This window comes from Eurosta solidaginis, chromosome 1 (assembly GCF_040869045.1).
Source record: "Eurosta solidaginis isolate ZX-2024a chromosome 1, ASM4086904v1, whole genome shotgun sequence".
Taxonomy (NCBI): domain Eukaryota; kingdom Metazoa; phylum Arthropoda; class Insecta; order Diptera; family Tephritidae; genus Eurosta; species Eurosta solidaginis.
Genome location: NC_090319.1, coordinates 34,685,394 through 34,702,778, shown reverse-complemented (window position 1 = coordinate 34,702,778; position 17,385 = coordinate 34,685,394). Strand labels below are relative to the sequence as shown.

At 36.3% G+C, this 17,385-nt stretch overlaps 1 protein-coding gene across 9 annotated transcripts in view; it reads right to left on the bottom strand.

The window, feature by feature from the left end:
* Positions 1–16,579, bottom strand: part of LOC137251372 (kelch-like protein 5) — a 38,545-nt gene extending 21,966 nt beyond the window's left edge. Inside the window, exons 1-4 of one of the 9 annotated variants that reach the window (XM_067785884.1) lie at positions 16,446–16,579; positions 14,660–14,899; positions 14,222–14,579; positions 13,782–14,150 (exon numbers count right to left, since the gene is read on the bottom strand). In XM_067785884.1, the coding sequence (XP_067641985.1) occupies positions 13,782–14,150; positions 14,222–14,579; positions 14,660–14,817 (885 nt within the window). In that variant the 5' untranslated portion in view covers positions 14,818–14,899; positions 16,446–16,579. Of the gene's footprint in view, positions 1–13,781; positions 14,151–14,221; positions 14,580–14,659; positions 15,045–15,132; positions 15,429–16,421 lie in introns of those variants that run through there. The other 8 variants (XM_067785893.1, XM_067785868.1, XM_067785877.1 and 5 more) reach the window with 8 other exon arrangements.
* Between the last annotated feature and the right edge of the window lie 806 nt (positions 16,580–17,385).

Genomic DNA, 17,385 nt, shown 5'->3' with positions numbered 1-17,385 from the left:
ATTTTTTGTGGCCGAGCAACATAAATGTAAATTGCATACTTCGCAAATACATTGAGTTTGCGACTTTTTACAATGTTTGCACCATTTTTTACCACCTTTCTTTTGAAGCCATTTTGGAAGATGTTTGTTGCCGTTGAATCGAACGTCATCAACGGGATGGACAGCTTTTCTTCCTACACTAAGAGCAGCGGGTTGACTTTCTGAAGATGTTGAAGGTAGCGATTTAGATGGGCGACCTACCGAACGAATCTCATTGTAGTTCACAAGATCAGCAGCCATCTGTTCTCGGAATTGAGGTAACTGTAGTAGTTTTTCTTCTTCAGCGGACACATTACTGGAGTTATTCAACTTCTCCGTGTGAATTCGGCGATATAGAATGTAAGCGTTTGATAAAAAAGACGAGTTATTGCATCACGTGTCTTGGCCCTTATATGGTATCGTCCCATTAAACCATCCATAAGGTCAACGCCCCCCATATGGCTGCTCATACGGATTGTGTGGAGCAAATTTCTCTACGCCTACATACGTTGAAGCCAGCCTGACCGCCTTATTGTCCTTTCACAGAACAGTACTAACATCGATGCCATATGCTGACCCCACATTCTCTGTTGAAAAGCCACGCTCTTTTTTTGATACCTCACTATCCAGTGGGAGCTTGCAATTTGGTATGCGATTCATTTGAATTGTCCCAAGACCAAATATACCACGAGCTCGCAAGTAGACCAGCAACGGCAAGGACGTATAAAAATTGTCGAAGTATATTATATGGTGCTTAAAGTTATCTACACTTTGAGACAAACGAACGACAACGTTTGCGGAGCTACCTAGATCTGGACAATTCGGTAGAATTCTATTATCGCCAGCACCGTTGTAAATTTCAAACCAATATGCGTAACTAAACGAATCGCATAATATAAACAATTTCATCCAATGAAAAGGAAAAAAATTACTTCAATGATAAGTGTGCAATTTTCAAAAGCCTACCAAAGTCGGGCATGTTTCGGAATAGAATCAAATCGTTCGTTGAGAAGGTTGGAGAAATTGCGCATACGAAATAGGGGGTCATAGCCGGGCTCGCTTTTTTTAACTCTTTCGTCTTCATCTCGAAAGGACAGGAATCTTTTTATTGCTTCAAACCGTCACTCGATTCCATATCCCTAAGACAATGGGATATAAAATGTTCGTCCTCTGGTCTAATTTCCTCTGGGTCGTAGTTTTCGTCACTAGAGCCATTTTCGCTACTCAAACCTTCTTCACAGGACTCCACAGACTCCATGAATCCACGGATTTCTTCGTCCGATAATCTGCACAATTTTACACGCGACATTATGCGTCGTTTTTTTGAGTATTGCGTTTAAGAAAATATTTGAAAATCGAGCTAAATATTTAAAAGAACAAATTTGCAAAACCGGGAAATAAGTACTACAAATAAATCGTTATTCAAAAATTCAAAATGGAAAATGTTCGCGCGGACCGACAAGAGTGCTCTGAGGCACATTTAGTTTTTTCACTACAAAACACAAAATCCAACTATTTTATTCCACTCTTGATATAAAAACATGAAGTTTATGAACTTAACTACTAACTAAACTTATTATTATAAAACTTTTAGATGCTGAAAAATGGAAATTTTTTACTGCCTAAAAACGACCGTTTCTTCCACCTGTTCGCATAAAACAGATTACAAAAGTTAAGACGTACATTGAATTTGTTTCTATTCTGAGAAAGAAATATCACCAAATATTTGACAAAAAGCGGAATTTCGGCCATTTTTTACACCAATACAAAGTGAGTTCAGATAAGTACGTGAACTGAGTTTAGTAAAGATATATCGATTTTTGCTCAAGTTATCGTGTTAACGCCCGAGCGGAGGGACAGACGGTCGACTGTGTATAAAAACTGGGCATGGCTTCAACCGATTTCGCCCTTTTTCACAGAAAACAGTTACCGTCTTAGAGTCTAAGCCCCTACCAAATTTCACAAGGATTGGTAAATGTTTGTTCGACTTATGGCATTAAAAGTATCCTAGACAAATTAAATGAAAAAGGGCGGAGCCACGCCCATTTTGAAATTTTCTTTTATTTTTGTATTTTGTTGCACCATATCATTACTGGAGTTGAATGTTGACATAATTTACTTATATATTGTAAAGATATTAAATTTTTTGTTAAAATTTTACCTTAAAAAATTTTTTTTTTTAAAGTGGGCGTGGTCGATCTCCGATTTTGCTAATTTTTATTAAGCATACATATAGTAATAGGAGTAACGTTCCTGCCAAATTTCATCATATCTTCAACGACTGCCAAATTACAGCTTACAAAACTTTTAAATTACCTTCTTTTAAAAGTGGGCGGTGCCACGCCCATTGTCCAAAATCTTACTAATTTTCTATTCTCCGTCATAAGTTCAACTCACCTACCAAGTTTCATCGCTTTATCCGTCTTTGGTAATGAATTATCGCACTTTTTCGATTTTTCGAAATTTTCGATATCGAAAAAGTGGACGTGGTTATAGTCCGAAATCGTTCATTTTAAATAGCGATCTGAGATGAGTGCCCAGGAACCTACATACCAAATTTCACCAAGATACCGCACAATTTACTCAAGTTATCGTGTTAACGGGCAGACGGACGGACATGGCTCAATCAAATTTTTTTTCGATACTGATGATTTTGATATATGGAAGTTTATATCTATCTCGATTCCTTTATACCTGTACAACCAACCGTTATCCAATCAAAGTTAATATCCTCTGTGAGCTCTGCTCAACTGAGTATAAAAAATACATTTTCATATTCAAAATGTGATTTTTGTAATGCTTGCCCTGAGGCACTTTTACCGGTTAGAGGGTTAAGCCACATTCCTTAACAAAGAATGAATGAATGAAGAGCAAGCATTCTTAAATCAATGATTTAAAATTTCAAATGATTGCACAGTTTTACAGCTCTGAACTCAATTCAATTTAAAGAACAATAAACTAAATTATCAACAAACAAAACAGAAAAAATAACGCCACATTCATTCGATCTCGGGCGTTTACAACGTACGCCGGGTAAAACTAGTTATTTATAAGAAAAAAAGAACATATTTATAAGAACAAAGAACACGCAAAAATGCAATTAAATTTTGCGAATCGTCTGTCGTAACTGTCCGTAGTTCCCAACAAAGCGGTGCCGCTGAAAACGGTGAGTATACCGACCGCTCTTTCGCGGTGGTAACATAGCAGCACCGATTTTGGAGGAAACCTAGCCTTTATGCTGAAAAAACGGTTATTTATTTAGTAGGTAGCTATTTATTTTCCTACTCCAATTGTTCAAATCTGGGAACAATTTTACACTCTTGTGACCGTCGAAAATACATCCGTACCATTTCACATATGTAGCTTATATTTTCTGTCTTTTTCTATTTACTCCACCTGGTGACTCCACCATGATCCTGACTGTGATCATGATGTAATAATAAAGGTGATGTCAACAACATAACCTCACTTTTCGGCAGCTCTAAATGCCACTATTCACGTGTATTTCAAAAGTAATAAATTTGGATTGCTTAATTTTTCGTACAAATTCTTCAAATAAATTAGTTTTCTGCAAAATTTTGTCTATATTCTGTTAGGGAATACAAAGTTACGTTAATCTTTTTGGCTAAACAATTCTAGTAATGGCCTATATAGTTATAATATTTCTAAACGTATAGTAAAATCTACTATGATCGTAGTAGAACCCAAAGCCAGTTCTGTATGATAGACAACCCTCTAAATTATGCATGCCGAACTTGTCAGAATAAGGGAAAACGTCAACGGGATGAGAACACCTGAATATTTATTTCATCATGACTATGAGCATCCGTTTATACATATGCCAATGGTGTTATTATTGACAATTTGAAATTATTTAAATATTTTTTCCGTTTTGTTTTTAGTTTTCACATTTATTGAAATTTTTAAAACGTTCATTGCTCAAGAATTAAATGAGTGTTTTTGTATTTATGTAAGTTTATACGGTTTTCCACATTTACCAAAGAAATGAACATAAGCCGAAGATTGGTAAATTTTTTCTAAAGTGGTATTTGTGATTTCAAAGCAAAACAACAACAGCCCCCACCTCAACTCGATATCCAATGAAGGATATAAACTGGAGAAATGTGTTGAACATGCATTTGAGAGCTGTACATTTCCCAAAATCTCTCAAAGGTCGGAAAATAATATGAGAATGACGTTGGAGATAAACTCGACAACTATACATTTTACAAAATTTCTCAAAGGTTGGATAGTGATTGGAGAATGAAGTTGGATATCAACTTGATAACTATCTGGTTTAATTAATAATAATTAGAGCGGATGTTGGATATCAGCTCCGAAACTAGATATATACATATTTCTCTAAGGCTGGAAAAATATTTTTCCCATGTTCGTTGGGTAAACAAAATCCAGCTGTTGCAGTTTCTACAAATTATCTAGATAATAAAAAACAATGTTGCCGTACAAAAAATCCTACCCCAAAGGCGGTCGTAAACTGTGACTGAAAAACTGTGCATAGTTTAACTGGAGTTTAAATTTGACTTGAGTTTAAGCAAACTTAGTTTAAGCTTAGCTTAACCAACTGCTAAAAAGCCCGGCCTAACTCACTTTTTCTGGATGAAGAATGCGCCAGAGCATTTGATTTGTTAATGTGTATAGCTTTTCAACTTATGGTCCAAATTCGCAAAGATATCTGCTTGATCGGCAACTGATAATTTCTATCATGATAAAAACACCTACCAGATATAACCGTTTCTGACATTATTGTAGACGTTTTTCCGTATGAAAAAAAAATTTCAAATTTCTCAACTGCCCATATATGAACATATTTATTTTTTTCTCAAACAAAAACAAATTTGAATATTTTCCTTTTACCTATATGACACTACTTTATTTTTGCTTGGATTCCAAGCTCGAAATATTTACGAAACTTATCCAACCACAGCAAGAGAGACCAATATTGCCTACAAAATAAATAAGTTTGAATGTTATTGTTGACTTTTTTCAACTTATTTTTCACCAAATTTTTTCACAATAAAACAATGAAAATACAGCGGCAAAATTATTCCAGCACCCTGATTTTTGTTACATTTTTTCAAAAGTTTTCATTTGTCAGCAAAAATAAAGAAAAAAAGACCGAATGTCAAAAACCTAAGTTCGGGTGTAACCGAACATTACATACTCAGCTGAGAGCTTTGGAGACAAAATAAGGGAAAATCACCATTTAGCAAAATGAAACTAGGGTAACCCTGGAATGTGTTTGTATGACATGTGTATCAAATGAAAGGTGTTAATGATTATTTAAAACGTAGTGGGCCTTAGTTCTATAGGTGGACGCCTTTTCGAGACATCGCAATAAGGGTGGACCAGGGGTGACTCTAGAATGTGTTTGTACCATATGGGTATCAAATTAAAAGTATTAATGAGGGTTTTAAAAGGGAGTAGCCCTTAGTTGTAAATGTGAAAGCGTTTTCGAGATATCGACCAAAATGTGGACCAGGGTGACCCAGAACATCTTCTGTCGGGTACCGCTAATTTATTTATATATGTCATACCACGAACAGTATTCTTGCCAAGATTCCAAGGGCTTTTGATTTCGCCCTGCAGAACTTCTTCATTTTCTTCTACTTAATATGGTAGGTGTCACACCCATTTTACAAAGTTTTTTCTAAAGTTATATTTTGCGTCAATAAACCAATCCAATTACCATGTTTCATCTCTTTTTTCATATTTGGTACAGAATTATGGCATTTTTTTTTTTTCATTTTTCGTAATTTTCGATATCGTAAAAGTGGGCGTGGTCATATTCGGATTTCGGCCACATTTCACACCAAGATAAAGTGACTTCAGATAAGTATGTGAACTAAGTTTAGTTAAGATATATCGTTTTTTGCACAAGTTATCGTGTTAACGGCCGAGCGGAAGGACAGACGGTCGACTGTATATAAAAACTGGGCGTGGCTTCAACCGATTTCGCCCATTTTCACAGAAAACAGTTATCGTCATAGAATCTATGCCCTACCAAATTTCACAAGGATTGGTTAATTTTTGTCCGACTTATGGCATTAAAAGTATTCTAGACGAATTAAATGAAAAAGGGCGGAGTTACGCCCATTTTGAAATTTTCTTTTATCTTTGTATTTTGTTGCACCATATCATTACTGGAGTCGAATGTTGACATAATTTACTTTTATACTGTAAAGATATTAAATTTTTTGTTAAAATTTGACTTTAAAAATAATTTTTTCGTCATCCGAGTTCGCAAATTTTTATTTAGCACACATATAGTAATAGGAGTAACGTGCCTACCAAATTTCATCATGATATCTTCAACGACTGCCATTTTACAGCTTGCAAAACTTTTACATTACCTTCTTTTAAAAGTGGGCGGCGCCACGCCCATTGTCCAAAATTTTTCTAATTTTCTATTTTGCGTCATAAGGTCAACGCACCTACCAAGTTTCATCGCTTTATCCGTCTTTGGTAATGAATTATCGCACTTTTTCGGTTTTTCGAAATTTTTGATATCGAAGCGGGCGTGGTTGTAGTCCGATTTCGTTCATTTTAAATATCGATCTGAGATGACCAATTTCATCAAGATACCTCAAAATTTACTCAAGTTATCGTGTTTACAGACAGACGGACGGACGGACGGACGGACATGGATAAATGAATTTCTTTTTTCACCCAGATGATTTTGATATATAGAAGTCTATATCTATCTCGATTAGTTTATGCCATTACAGGGTACCGTTATGCGGATAAAGTTAATATACTCTGTAAGCTCTGCTCAGCTGAGTATAAAAATAACGTAATAATTTACAATAAAAGTCGACTGCTAATACGCGTCCAAAAATATCGGGAGATGTGCCAAACGACCCATCTATAACTCGGCAACAATAATACGAAGGCGGAAAAGAAAAATTTTAACTCTATCAGGAGATTTTTGTAGTTGAAGTTTTAAGTTTTCATGCAGTTGTTGTAATTTCGTTGCACACAGCAAACAAATTATGTAGAAAGGGGTTTTGCATGGATTTAATTTTGATCCCAAAGCGATGTTGGACTGGCCAGTGTAATTTTTTATAAGCACGGCCTAAGGTCGCCAATGCAGAAAGGTGTTCTGCGCAAAAAGACCTTGGTTTCCGAGAGATTCAGAATGATTTTTCGTTTTCACGTGAATATTTTATGATATACGCAAAATTTTATTTCGTCTTCAGATTATTGATACTGAGGTCAAAACACGTCGTCCTACGACCCCTATTGTTAATTACTGACGAAAATAATACCAATTTCACACAGAGGATCGATGAAATAGTTAGTTGTTTTTTCTACATTGAAGCCGTTATTGAACTCAATGTTCTATAAAAAACTTAATCTTAAATTTCAAAATCTAGGCAGTTTTGCTTAGTGTTTCGGACTTTAACAAATGACAGTCAAAAATTAATTATTTTCAATGGTGGTATTCTCTGTCTAGAATCCACAGAAAACGTAGAAAGTTTTCCATTTTACCGTCAACAGTTTTCTACACGCAACAGCAAAATACATTTGACAAACTTTTCTACGGTTTCTACATTTTCTATACTCAAAATAATGTTTATTTGAATTGAAAATTTATAAATGTGACAAGTATGTTGAAACTGAATTTTTAATAAGAAAACAATTGTCTGTGCGCGGCAGCTTTCTAAATATTTTGAATACGAAAATCATAAATTAAATATTCAACTTTTGGTGATAAATGGAGGATCTGATCGAGTGGATATTACTTCTGTAAGTGGTGTTGTATGTTTGGTCTACACCATTTCCAGTTGTAAATGAGAAAGCGTCAGATATAAATGCGAAAGCGTCACATGGAAATGAGAATAGTCAGTTGTAAATGCGAAAATGTCATATAGAAATGAGAATAATCACTTGTAAATGCGAAAACGTCATATAGAAATGAGAATAATCACTTGTAAATGGGAAGCCGTCGTTTGAAAACTCGAACGCGTCAATGTTAATTGAGAATAGTGAGTTGTAAATGAGAATAGTCATTTGTAAATAAGAAAGCATAAAATGAAAATGCGAAAACGTAATTTGTAATTGAGAATATAAAAATGGTGGTTTAGTTTTCCCCATAGATTTTCGATGTCGCTGGCGAGCACGACGCTGCACGGTGGGGTATTTGATATACTCCCTGGCGTTCCTAGATGTCCACTGAATAGTATACACCCTTCTTAAAAATGTCAATAGAAATGCGGAATAAAATACTTTTCGTTTGATACCCATATTGACATATATCTTATGTAATGCTAAAAAATTACCACGTCCATCCGAAACGGGGGCCCGATCCATAGTAATTCTGCGCGGAACACCGTGAATTTACTGTCAAATATTTCCTTTCATAACAATGAAGTGAGACAACCACCCTTTGAACAGAAATAACTGCTGTTTCAATTTTGGCCAGCTGAATTGATCAAATACCCCACCGTTCGCTGGATGCATCACTTCCGATTGGCTATTTCAAGCATGAGCTCGATTCTCGAAAGGCGTGACCCTTTCTCGCACCCCAAAACGGATTCGTTTATCTCGTTCGCCTGCTCTCTCCATCGTTGAAAACTGACGTTACTGAAGCAGCACAACGGACCCCTTTGTCGGTCGATGGACGATACTCCAGGCACTGATATCTCGTCTAATAAACGAATGTATGAGGCTCTTGCAATTGCATGTGCCGCTTTAGCATATGCATTTCTCATTTACACATGACTATTCTCTTTTCCATATGAAGTTTTCGCATTTACATGCGACGCTTTCTCATTTACAATTGACTATTATTTCGCATTTACAATTGATTATTCTCATATTCATATGACGCTGTCGCATTTCCAGCTGACTATTCTCAAATACAAATGACGTTTTCGCATTTAAATATGAAACCTTCCCATTTACAATTCACTATTCTCATTTCCAAATAACGCTTTCGCATTTACAATTGACTATTCTCATTTTTATATGACGTTTTCGCATTTACATTTGACACTTTATTATTTACAATTGACTCATCTAATTTACAATTAACATATCTTATTTCCAACTGACGCTTTCTCATTTACAAGTAACTATTGTCATTTCCATGTGACGGTTTCTTATGTACAACTGGAAATGGTGTAGAAAACGTGGAATACTTCCTACGTTTACTACGCTGCCTAGACTGAGAGAATAGCCCTAATATATTTATAATTTTAACAAATATGTTGAAAACCAAAATTAAAAAAAAAAAATTAAGAATTATTCTAAAAATGTTTCATTACAGAAAATATGCATTTTTTTATTTCATCTTCGCCGGTAATTATATTTTAAATCGAAAGGCATGTGCTTGTGTAAATGGTGCGTTCTCTGTGTGTGTTAATATTAGCCTAGTAAAAGTAGAAAATATTATACTCCTTCTACGAATACTAGATTGAGAGAACTGCCCTAATAATTTACAAAAAATGGAAAATTTTGTTTTTCGGCATTTGCAGCAAAAGATCATATTACTTTTTAAAAACTAGGCACGTTTGGTTAGTAGCAACCTCATCTATGATTATTTTCATTGTCTTAAAAGTTAACGGAGAAATCACATTTAAACTATTTTTTGGTATACGACAACTGACGTAGCTCGTTCTATAGATCCATTGCGGGTGCTGCTAAACTTCTTTATCGGCAACGTTTTACACTATTTATACGCAGTATGAAATTTACGCTATTGGAATCAAGGGATTGTATAGCGCAACCCTTTCAGGGGGTTGCCAGCGTAATTTATGGCTTTTCCAACCAAATTGTCAACCTCACCTACCCGTAGCGAATCCCGTTTCTTTAGCAGGCGAGGCTCTGGCGACCCAGAGTTCTCCATGGTACAAGGCGGTGGGGGCGGGATGGCCTAGAAGGTTCAAGTTTTTACCGAGATGGTCGAGCTTGTATCTTAATGGTGCTTGTTACCGGAACGTACCGTATCTATATCTGCAAAGAACCATAAACATCTATAACAGTCCCTTAAACCTTTCGGGGAGTATTTTATCGCTACAATAACAACAGCAAATACGCGTTACTCACTTTTTTACATAGTCCAATAACTATTAAAAGATGTTCGGGAAAGCTTTATCCCCAATTAACTTAATTAGAATTTGTGCGGAGATTGGGAATAACGGAAGATTTACACATTCATGCTTCTGCAAAGAGAGCATGTACCCAATTCGACAAGCACTTTCTCATGGCCCTATTACCATGCCCATTACCTAGCTTCTTCGGTGGGTATTTATCAAGGCATTTTGTTACAATGTGGCGAAGTTGAGAAAAAGTGTACCCTAAAGTCTGCAGTGTGTGGTTGGCAAGGTTGGGCATTATTCGAATAAATTTGTATTTGGATAACTAGATTATTCAAAGCTAATTTATTCATGAATAAATTATCTCTGAGTAACTTTTTTATAGATAATTTATTTTGAAATAATTTTCTGATTGAAATTTTTTTTCAGAAACTCGTCTTAAAAAAAATTAGGCAAAGAAAACTATTTTGTATGTTAAGTGAGATCTCTAATTCTATTATGCTTGATTTTTCTTATCCAAAGTCTTTTTTTCTTAATTTACTTAGCTCTGTTTTGTAGTCAGGCTTAGTTATTCGTTTTAGTCAGTAAAAACCATTGTTGTTTTTGACTTTTCGAAAAAATAAATAAACTAATAAATAAAATAAAGGAAACAAGTATTTTTTCGTATTTACTTATTATTCGAATAACAAAAAAAATGATTCGTCACTCAAATGAAATTGCTTTAAATAACCTACAAAAAAATTATTTATCTTTTATTCGTTATTCGAATAAATTTTGCCCAACTCTGGTGGTTGGACGCCCTTACTGTAATGGCTAGGGTGTGATATTTCTCAAGGTCCTTAGTTTGCTACCTGTGGCAGGACGCCATCTTCAAAAACATGCCAATGTTAAAAGGGCATAGGGTAAACGCACTAGCATCCGGACATTGTTATTGTCCGGACATTATGCCCTTCTTTTGCCATTAATAGAATAATCACCTATAAATAGTTTGAAATAAAAAAACAAGGCAATCCTATATATTTCTTAAGTATGCTCAAAAATTTTCCGTTACATCGAATTCAGAGCTTAAGAGTTCCGCGTCATTTTATGAGCTAAGGTCGGAAAGTACAAATCTTTTGCCGATTTGGCTAAAAAGAAAAAAAACATTGTGGGAGCGCTTTGAAAAGTGAAGAAACGAGTATTTTTAAACCTATCGCAATAAACGTAGTTATCTCCATGTTTGTATATTTAATGATGTGTTCAAGTTTACTTAATATTTTGTAAGAATTAATGAGCTCAACACCGGTAAATAATAATTGTTATTCAATTATTATTTTTGTTTATTGGGGAAAAACTGAAAAGAAGGAAATATTTACTGGCATATTGTGATGGTACCATTTCGAAAACCGCCTCGTCATCACCATCAAACAATTTCGTAATGTTTTTGTGGGGCACAATACTCTTACACAATTTGAGACATTCTGTCTCTACGTTAATTTATACAAGGCGTGTTTTTTTTGTTATTGTTATTGTACCACTCTTCTTCACTGCAGAAGATTAAGACTGAAAGGCTTGACCTAGAAGGTTTCATGTGGTCATACCAATTCATTCCCGAGATGGTCGGGCTGGTAGTACCTTGATAGTGCTTGTTACCGGAACGTGCCGGATCTGCATCCGGCAAAGGACCATCAACATCGATAATAGTCCCCAAGACCTTCGAGCAGTGTCCTTATCGCTACAACAACAACAAACAACAACATATTACCATCACCGCCAAAGGGGTTGAAGATGGCATCGTTCATGCTAAACCATCTAAAGCAGTACAAATCTTGGCAGAGCGATTTAAATATCTACCGCATGTTTTCAACCTGTCCCTGTCCACCTTCGTCATCATTCATGGTAATATGGGACACACTGTGTTTGTCTGTTGGCCTGGCGTCTAGCTTTGTCAAAAGTAGAATGCTTTACATATTGTCGGCAGAAGCGCTCGCGCATTCATTCGAACCTGACAGCCAAAGGCGATAGATATTTTGTTGTTGTTGTTGTTGTAGCGATAAGGTTGCTCCCCGAAGGCTTTGGTGAGTGTTATCGATGTGATGGTCCTTTGCCGGATATAAATCCGGTACGCTCCGGTACCATAGCACCATTAAGGTGCTAGCCCGACCATCTCGGGAACGATTTATGTGGCCACATTAAACCTTCAGGCCATTCCCTCCCTCCCTACCCCCCAAGTTCCATGAGGAGCTTGGAGTCGCCAGAGCCTCGTCTGTTAGTGAAACAGGATTCGCCGCGGATAGGTGAGGTTGACAATTGGGTTTGGAGAAGCTATATATTGCGCTGGCAACCTGAAAGGTTGCGCTACACAGCCCCTTGAATCTGGTATTTTAGTCGCCTCTTACGACAGGCATACCTACCGCGGGTATATTCTGATCCCCTAACCCGCTCGGATATAGATATTTTGTCGTTGCGCTTAGTCGGGTTCGATAGGGACTTTACGGTATGCCATAGCTTACCAACACAGGCAGAGAGGTTACAATTCTTTAGGTGCTCTTCCCATTTCACCCGCTCGTGTTTATTCACAAGCTGTCTGATAATTGGTTGATGTCCATTGATGTCGAGGGTCGTGCTGTCTTATAAGGTCACGTTCTCTCGCTAAAGTTGTGGCCTTCGCTGGCAAGTGTGGCCGGATTTCAGGGATTCTTCCACGATTCTTCCGGCGGGGATCAAACGAGCAGACGCGGATTGAATGACATTGCGGCCATCAGTCGGGATTGGGAGGCCAGAAATCGATTGTCTGTAAATGTTTGGTATTCCTGCCACTTTCCCTTTTTAAAGTTTATTAAAGTACGTTTTTCTATGGTATAAGTATGAACGTCCTAAAAAAATATTTTCCGACCAACGCAGCAAATCCATTTCTCTGGCCCGGGATCAGGTACTGGCCCCGGATTGGATTCAACACCTGCTCAGAGCAAGAGAATATGACGCAGTCCCACTACAAGGATCTGCCGGGAGGATGACAATTTGTGGGAGGTACGCAGCAAATTAAATGGGGTTACGCTGAAATTACAGCCCTTGGTTGGGAAAAATCCCGAGCCACTCAGGTACATAGAACCGACTGCCTTGGGAAGCGGATCCTCACTATCGCTAATATGATGTTTGGCGACTAACAAACAGAAACACGGAGCTCATCGAAAATAGACATAAAGCTCCCCTTATCGGATCACATACGAACAGCTCAGGCTGGGCAAACAAAAGCTAAACTGGGGAATAAAAAAAATGAGATAAGACGGTTTTCAATAGTTCTGATATTGCGTGGGACATCTATATGAAAAAATAAAATAAAATTTTATAGAACCCTTAATATATATTTATTATAAAGAGAAACACTAGGAAAATATCGTACTGAAATTCGCGCCCGGATACTAAAAAAAAATCGTCGGGAAAGTAATTTTTACTGTTCGGATACTAACGAAAATCGACCTTCTGACATTTTTTTAATTTTTTTAGTTTAGCAAGTCTATATTTAAAAATTAAGGTACGCTACACTATTAGAAATATTTGCACTAATAAAAGCAGTTTTCTATTGGGAGTAGCATTTATAGCAAGAAATGAGATGGCGCTAAGTGTACGGATACTAGTGCGTTAACGCTATAATGTGTATAGACGTGGGTTGTCCCTGCTATAAGTGTGGTTAGTAGCTTAGGAATACAAACAAAACATACGTACGCATGTTTCTATAGCCAAAAGTGATTCTTCTGAAATTAAATTGTATCCTCGTCGTGGCTTTGGGTATTTTATCGATAGTGTAGAGCGAGACATAGGATAATCGATCCAGGTTACCGTTTTTAATGCTACAACCTCACATCCCGGCAATGGTCGAATTCGAGTCAAAAGAAAATTCGTATCGAATTGTGTTAGACGAATACATGCAACTAAGTCGGGTAGTACTTGCTTACGTGCAGAAGCATCGTGCTCATACCAAAGCTTCACTGTCTCGAACACGTCCTTCTCACTTGTTATATTCAAATCATCTCTCTCTAGAAGAGTCTTCAATTTGCTTGCGTCGAAATTTAAAAATTCAGGTCCTTTGGTTATCTGTAAGTAGAAAAGCACTTATGTAAGCATTTAAAATATCAAACATACATTTCTGTTCTACTCCAACTTACACTCATAAAATTGCCAATTTCATATTCCAACAATTTCTCACTTAGTAATGCACACTGTATCTCACGCTCTAGAACATACGCTCGCTCCAATTTATAATCGGTTATACGTTCCATTAGGAAGTCAACAGCAATAGTAATAGCGTCTTCCATCTGCAAAATCAACGCAGCCTTCAACATTAGCCCTACATTATCAATGGTTATTATCGCTTTCCCGGTGTAACAAAAGACAACTAAACGTTCAAACGTGTCACTATCAATGTTGGTGATTTCGATGAGTGGGCAAATGCCTCTCTCGCTTTTGAAGAGATATTTGAAATATGGACTTGCCGCTGACAAAATCAAGCGATGCGCTGTAACTCTGTAAATATTGAAATTAAAATGTATGCCCACCAGTTTGTTTACCTTACAACATAGGTATGTAACAAGCAATTAACTTACAACGCAGTTGGATTTGATAACTTGAAAGTGACGTCAACTAACTCCTGTTCATCAAAATTCTCATAGATTTGGTATAAAAGCTTTTCAATAAAAGAGTTCGCTCCGTTCGTGTTCACCTCGGATAGGCGTTGTCGAGTACTGCATACAGCCACAGCCATTGTTCTTGAAAATTAGTATCGTGTTCCGAAGCAGTTAATTTAGCGGCAGCGAATTAGTTTAGCCCCCGAGTAAGCGGTGGAACTTGATATCAAATGAAAGGAGTTCTCCCGATCACAAATATATACATTTTAAAGTGCGGAAACATATACTAGTTATTTGGGGTTGACTATACATTAAGGGTCCATTTGGTTTTATTCGGAAACCAAAAGGGTTTGAACTTTGAACTCTTGCATATAGTAATGTATATATATATATGTATATATAATTTTCAATTGCTATTAACAATTTAGTACTAATTTGTTGTTAAAGTATACCTATCACTTTTTATCCACACACGAGCACTTTTATAAGAATTTTATATACATATAACTACACTCTTTAATGTTTATAAAACCACAAACATACATATTTTCTTTTGTTTAAATTTACGTTTCATTTATGCCACTTCCCCCAAAAGATGACTGACGATCACTGATGTTGATGAGTGCTAATGATTCCATTGTAAAATTAAACTTGTACAATGTATGATTCTTTCCGCGAACACCAAAGATGGCCGAACACAAGCATCACTGATGACTTGATATGAAAAACTCATTCTCTTTCAGTTTCTAGGAATCGGTCTTAAGCCGTGGTTACTCACGAACGTACGTAGAAAAAACGTGTCAGCTGACACGACCTATCTTAAGCCGTGGTTACTCACGAACGTACGTAGAAAAAACGTGTCAGCTGACACGACCTATCTTATGAGTGTGCAATGTAAACGAAAACTCACCGACGTGCAACGCCCGTACGTACGTAGCCCGGAACGTAGAAATCAAAACAATTTTGATTTTTTCCGTAAGAACGTGTCAGCTGATCGCTCTCTCACTAGACAGAGTTGCCTAGTAACCTTTTGTGCGCTAATTTTTGACCGTTAGCAGTTTTATGCAAAAACCCCTAATTAAAGTTTGAAAAATTGTGAAAATAATTCGAAATAATTATCTAAAAGTGCAGATTATAAATATGAAATATATTTATATTTATTTAATATTAATTCCAGCCTTTTACAACATCAAATATTAAATAGGAAAAAGTTGATGTTTCCATAAGCATGCATGCAAAATAGGCAATGGCAACAGTGCTTATCGGTAAACAATACACACACAAATATGTTATGTACATGTACACAGACGCACACATTGATTCGTACGGGCTTGAGGGTTCGGTCAAACGTGTTTCGTTCGACCAACGTCTGTACGTACGGCACACGTCGGTGGGTAATTGCCGCTTAAGCGGTGGAACTTGATATCAAATGAAAGTTCTCCCGATCACAAATATATACATTTTAAAGTGCGGAAACATATACTAGTTATTTGGGGTTGACTATACATTAAGGGTCCATTTGGTTTTATTCGGAAACCAAAAGGGTTTGAACTTTGAACTCTTGCATATAGTAATGTATATATATATATATGTATATATAATTTTCAATTGCTATTAACAATTTAGTACTAATTTGTTGTTAAAGTATACCTATCACTTTTTATCCACACACGAGCACTTTTATAAGAATTTTATATACATATAACTACACTCTTTAATGTTTATAAAACCACAAACATACATATTTTCTTTTGTTTAAATTTACGTTTCATTTATGCCACTTTCCCCAAAAGATGACTGACGATCACTGATGTTGATGAGTGCTGATGATTCCATTGTAAAGTTAAACTTGTACAATGTATGATTCTTTCCGCGAACACCAAAGATGGCCGAACACAAGCATCACTGATGACTTGATACATAGCGGAATGATACAAGGTGGCAGCATGGTGATATACCTACAAACATAAATAAAAATTCCATGTACTTTGTTTTTGTAAATTCGATGGACAAATGTCAAAATCGTACGGCACCGGAAGTTGATGTATCAAATCAAATAAAAAAAGTTCATAATCAACTGTTCCATGCTGCCACCTTGTATCGTTGCGCCATGACTTGATATGAAAAACTCATTCTCTCTGTTTCTAGGAATCGGTCTTAAACACGGAAGCATTGTAAATTTTACCAAGTAGCGCAACTAACAGCTGATCGGTGAAACTTCGCACATTCACACGCACAGTTCTCGACTCAGTTTCAAAACAAAACTTTAGATTATTTAATTCAAATTTTAAAGTGAGATAATCCTTACAAATTTATGTATACAGAATATATATGGCGTTTTTGTTGTTATTAAAACAATAGTTTTATTTTTATTAAAGCTTTTATCATTTTTTTTTTAACTTTGAAAAATCTCCGAACACCATTCCTTCATTATATGACATTCGACTGCCTAGTCCACTGCCTTCCACTCTATTCGTAACATAACCTCTACTTAAGCTGCCAAACTATATAGTAAACAATGCACGGAAGCATACAAGCCATTGTTTACTATTTTTTACTATGATACAAGCATTGTAAATCTTAAAATCTTGTAAACAACATTGTGAATGATGACTAACGGCGTTATTATGTATAACGCAAAGCGACGCGAAGAGTCACTTTCACCCAAGTGAAACCAAATTCGTATCATATAAGAGCATTCATTC